Raw genomic sequence first — 4,015 nt, forward strand, 5'->3', positions numbered from 1 at the left:
TATTGGTTTTCGACTATGCTTAGCAAGTTTCTAATGGAAACCATATGTCTACTTTCACTTGTTAAAAAGTTAATAACAAATGATACTTTATTAGTAAACTGATCGTTGCAATTACCCGAATACTATGTTCTTCTGGGCGCATAGCTCCTCTGTACAAACCGCATAAGTGTAGTTCTCACGGCTTTTTTTCTAACAAGTCTGTAAAGCTAAAAAAACACTCATTTTTTGGAGTAACTTCAGTTGGTTTTATTTTTCACTCGTGAGTTGGCAGTAGTTATATTTCAGACAGCAGGTGTCGGTGTGGCTTCATTTTCCAATGGAAGTGGGGGTGTGGATTTATCTCCTACTTAGGCTGTGGCAGCAGTTTCATTTCCTACTGGAGGTGAGAGGTTGGTTTCGGTTTCTACTGGAGGTGTGGGAGTGGTTCCACTTTCTACCGTCGATCTTTGTGTACCCTCTGAGGATGTGACGTCGGTGACTGTCTCGGTAATCAGGTAGCACAATCCAAAGAAACAGGAACCTGGACGTTTGTCGGGGCCATACTGCACAAAGGAAAGTTAAGCTCGCACAGAAAGCAGAACAAAAGGCACAACCTTTAAGCTTTTAAAGGCATGACAAAAGAAAATCAACGCTAACGTTTACTATTACCTTGCATTCTAAATTTCCATAACACCCTATTGTTGCCTCGTTTTCGTTTTCTCTCTCAAATTAATGCAAAGTCCATGTAAGTAATTATAATATATTTCGACGTTTTGTTTATGACATAAAGGCCTTCTAAACGCCAACAGCGAAGCCCGTGCTTACACTTGAAGGCGGTGTCATTCAAATTCAGATAAGTTATTTAGCTTACTTGAGTTGCACGTTTTATTTGCTAACGTCAGATTAGTCCGATTTCGTGTTCTAAGATCTCTTAACTAATAGCTGACATAGAAATACAGTTTTCGCCTATATCCGGGCTTCTACTCTGAAAAACGTTGACACGTGGTAACACAATGGTCTGTATCACTTAAATATATTGGAGTTCCAGTACGGGAATCCATCAATTCTAGAACTAGACAAAAAGACAATTCAGGATGAACTGTTTTCTCTACCACATAAATTAACTTCTTAATTGTGCTCACCAACTACTGGGGCTTCGTAAAGTATATTGAATGTGTGGCTAATGTTTGTGTCAACAAACAAGTTACACCCTAGTCGCTGACAAAATAAAATCACATCTGGATGCCTGGCCTTCAGCACAGGCTAGTTCGAAGCTAAAGAGAAGCGGAAGCGTCATCGGAAGCAGGAAGCTTGAGGTGAAGGTGGGAAAAGTGAAGGACCTCCTTGCCGTGCTCATCTTCCGCTGACTGTAGTAAAGTTGCGATTATAGGATGTTCTTATAGACAAATAATTCTCACACTGCAATTAGTCCCGGGATTATAAACTCCATATTTCCAGTCACCATTTTGTTTGCAGTAATATATGCAGTCTGGGTACTTCTTCGACAGCTGGAAAAATAAATAAAGTCAGGTTAGTTTTACTGTATTTTGTTTATTGAAGCGAACCATTTCATTGAGTAAAGTAGTTTCAAAGACCGTTTAAAACGACAGCGCATAATTACAGTAGACTGCGTTCGTTGATTTGACTTTTGTTTATAATTTTACTTTATATTGGGCAATGCTGCCATTCTAAGTGATGTGCAGATTATTGCGGTTTACCCCTCACTGTCGTCTCAGAGGTGTACGCACAGCAAGAAAAAAAAAACATTCCGTCCTGGTTGCGTTTTGTGACAAACGTGTCAGATATTAACATGAATCGTTACTCCAAATTTATAGAGTACGGAGACATAGATCAATGCTTGGAATTCTAATAGATTAACATGCCAATAACTCTAACTCACTGCGAGCTGGTTTGTGTAGTTCTATAGTCTTCATATTTATAATCTGGAAGCCAAACGTCGGATGTCGAAGGCATAAGATGTAGATGATACTTAAATCCCAAATTACTGCAGTAGAGGGTTCAAAGAAATTGCGCAACCTCTCGTTTTTTTCCTGTCACAAACATTAACTCACCGCTTCTGTTCTGGGACTCGGGGGGCAGCCATGCTTTATTGTAAAATTTCCCCTCCTTGGCCATTGAACATGTAAGTCGGGAAATTGGCAATTCGTTGAAGCTATCACCACTGAAACAATGTATGTAAAGATGTGTCATATAAAGTGACTTCTACAGACTCTGTTATGGCAGTGTCAAATCTAGAGCAAAAAAAACCTCTTTCAATCGTCCATCAAGCAACGCTGGCGGCCGCCATTATTTGGACTTCGGTGCCGAGCGCTGTCGCAGCACTCCCGCCCATTGCATGGTCGAAGTGCATATCCAAAATATGACGGCCTCAATAACCTCAGCAGTTGAGGGAAGGCACGCACTTTTGAAAGAGTTCAATCCGGGGCGCTCGACTGAAAAGACAGAATAGCTCGTTGCATAACAAACTATCACAAACTCCTACTACATTTTTATGCATCAAAGAAATATAAAAAATTGGCAAAATTAACAGTAAAGTATCTAATTAAAGCCGATCTCTGCTGAAGAGATGAAAGCAAAAAAATGTGATGTAGGAATCCTTCGATGGCGAGCGTTCATCAAGGTATTAATAGTAGCTAATAAAATTATTGACTCGATTTTGCGAGCCTTTATTTAGTAGACTTAAAGTTTCTTACGCAAGAAAGAAAAGTGAGAAATATTAATGTATTTTATGTTTTTTTAGTGTTTTTAATGCATGTGCTGTGCACTTCAGCATGATGAGAAATAAATAATCTTTCGGCCGCGAAACGTTCAAGTTCAGACATACAACGGAAAGACCGTCACTCGAATCTTCCTTGCAAACACTGTACCGAGGTAGGGAGCGTCTCTAAAGAGCTATTCTGATCAGGGACGCACCATCGAGTCGTCAATTTTCAAGAGTTGCTGCACTGCACTCCTCATAACAAGGTATAAACTGCGAAGCTGCGAGAATACCCAGACAGAAGCATATATCAAATCCGCACCTTGTTTAGTTAGAAAATATATGATCATGCCTCGAAAATTATCATGTGTAGTACATACCAATGATGACAAGAGAGCTCGGAATTCCCAACTTCATGACGGTATGCACTTTCCTCACCTTCCTTGAATGATCCCTCAGTTTGCGGAGACTGACAGCAAACGCACCGAATAAAAAGGCGCTTAATTCCTGCTGAACTTAAAGCTTATCCTTAATATAATGTCGAGGGTCAAGTCAAGGCATCTTTGGTATTTAAACAATACATATATTGTATGTTTCACTTGCGGTCTGTGCTTTTTTACGCAAAAGCTTTTCTTTTGGTCCAGATGTTCTTCATGTGGGCTGAGCCTAGCTTCAATTTTTGTTTTTCATGATTCTCTGAAAGCCACTAGTGAAATAAAAAAAAAAAATATCCGCAAGACAACTCGTGTATGCACAAAATGTTCGCGAAAGTAAAGGCGAAGGAAGGGTACATCCATAATAACTTACATTTTATGTTGTTTGCTGCTGATATTGTTCATTGCTCACCAGCGCGCATGAAACATGCGCGCTGGAGAATTCGCGGAATAGAAGACGACAAGCTACAAAATTTCTCGGTAGGTTCGTTAGTAAAGATTTCTGTGCGCGATTGCAGGTAGTGAGAGGACGGAGTTGTCAGACGTCTCGGAAAAAACCGAAGCGAACGTCATCATAACGAAACATGTAACCATACCAATTCCAAATTAAGATGCCAAAAATCATTAAATTTATCCTAATATACCAGGTATTTAAATATTTTTTTTTCTAAATAGGGTATGCGAGGTAGATTAGTTGCGCTTGCGGATATTAGATGAGGAGATAATCGTCACGGTAAGCTGAATAATTAACTAGAAAAGGTTAATTAACATTTTGATTATTTGTTTTAGGGGTTATAATAGAATTGCAGTGTTGACGGCAATTACTATTACATATAATCCGGACTCTCTTTATATCTTCCCGTGCAAAGTCCTGCGACCACCT

At 39.5% G+C, this 4,015-nt stretch overlaps 1 protein-coding gene across 1 annotated transcript; it reads right to left on the reverse strand.

Moving 5' to 3' along the window:
* Window positions 1-221: 221 nt before the first annotated feature.
* Window positions 222-3,200, reverse strand: LOC8025193. The gene is made up of 4 exons (XM_040214448.2): window positions 3,079-3,200; window positions 2,052-2,161; window positions 1,398-1,487; window positions 222-542 (listed from the first exon to the last, which is right to left on the reverse strand). The coding sequence occupies exons 1-4, from the start codon at window positions 3,113-3,115 to the stop codon at window positions 348-350; spliced, it is 432 nt and encodes a 143-aa protein (XP_040070382.1). The 5' UTR covers window positions 3,116-3,200; the 3' UTR covers window positions 222-347.
* Between the last annotated feature and the right edge of the window lie 815 nt (window positions 3,201-4,015).

This window comes from Ixodes scapularis, unplaced genomic scaffold (assembly GCF_016920785.2).
Source record: "Ixodes scapularis isolate PalLabHiFi unplaced genomic scaffold, ASM1692078v2 PGA_scaffold1__304_contigs__length_218370807, whole genome shotgun sequence".
NCBI lineage: Eukaryota > Metazoa > Arthropoda > Arachnida > Ixodida > Ixodidae > Ixodes > Ixodes scapularis.

Coding starts and splice junctions, on each gene's coding strand:
- LOC8025193 (XM_040214448.2), bottom strand. CDS start 3,115: ATGAAGTTGGGAATTCCGAGCTCTCTTGTCATCATTG. Junction 2,162..3,078: donor GAGCTCTCTTGTCATCATTG/GTATGTACTACA, acceptor ACATTGTTTCAG/TGGTGATAGCTTCAACGAAT. Junction 1,488..2,051: donor CGAGTCCCAGAACAGAAGCG/GTGAGTTAATGT, acceptor TTATTTTTCCAG/CTGTCGAAGAAGTACCCAGA.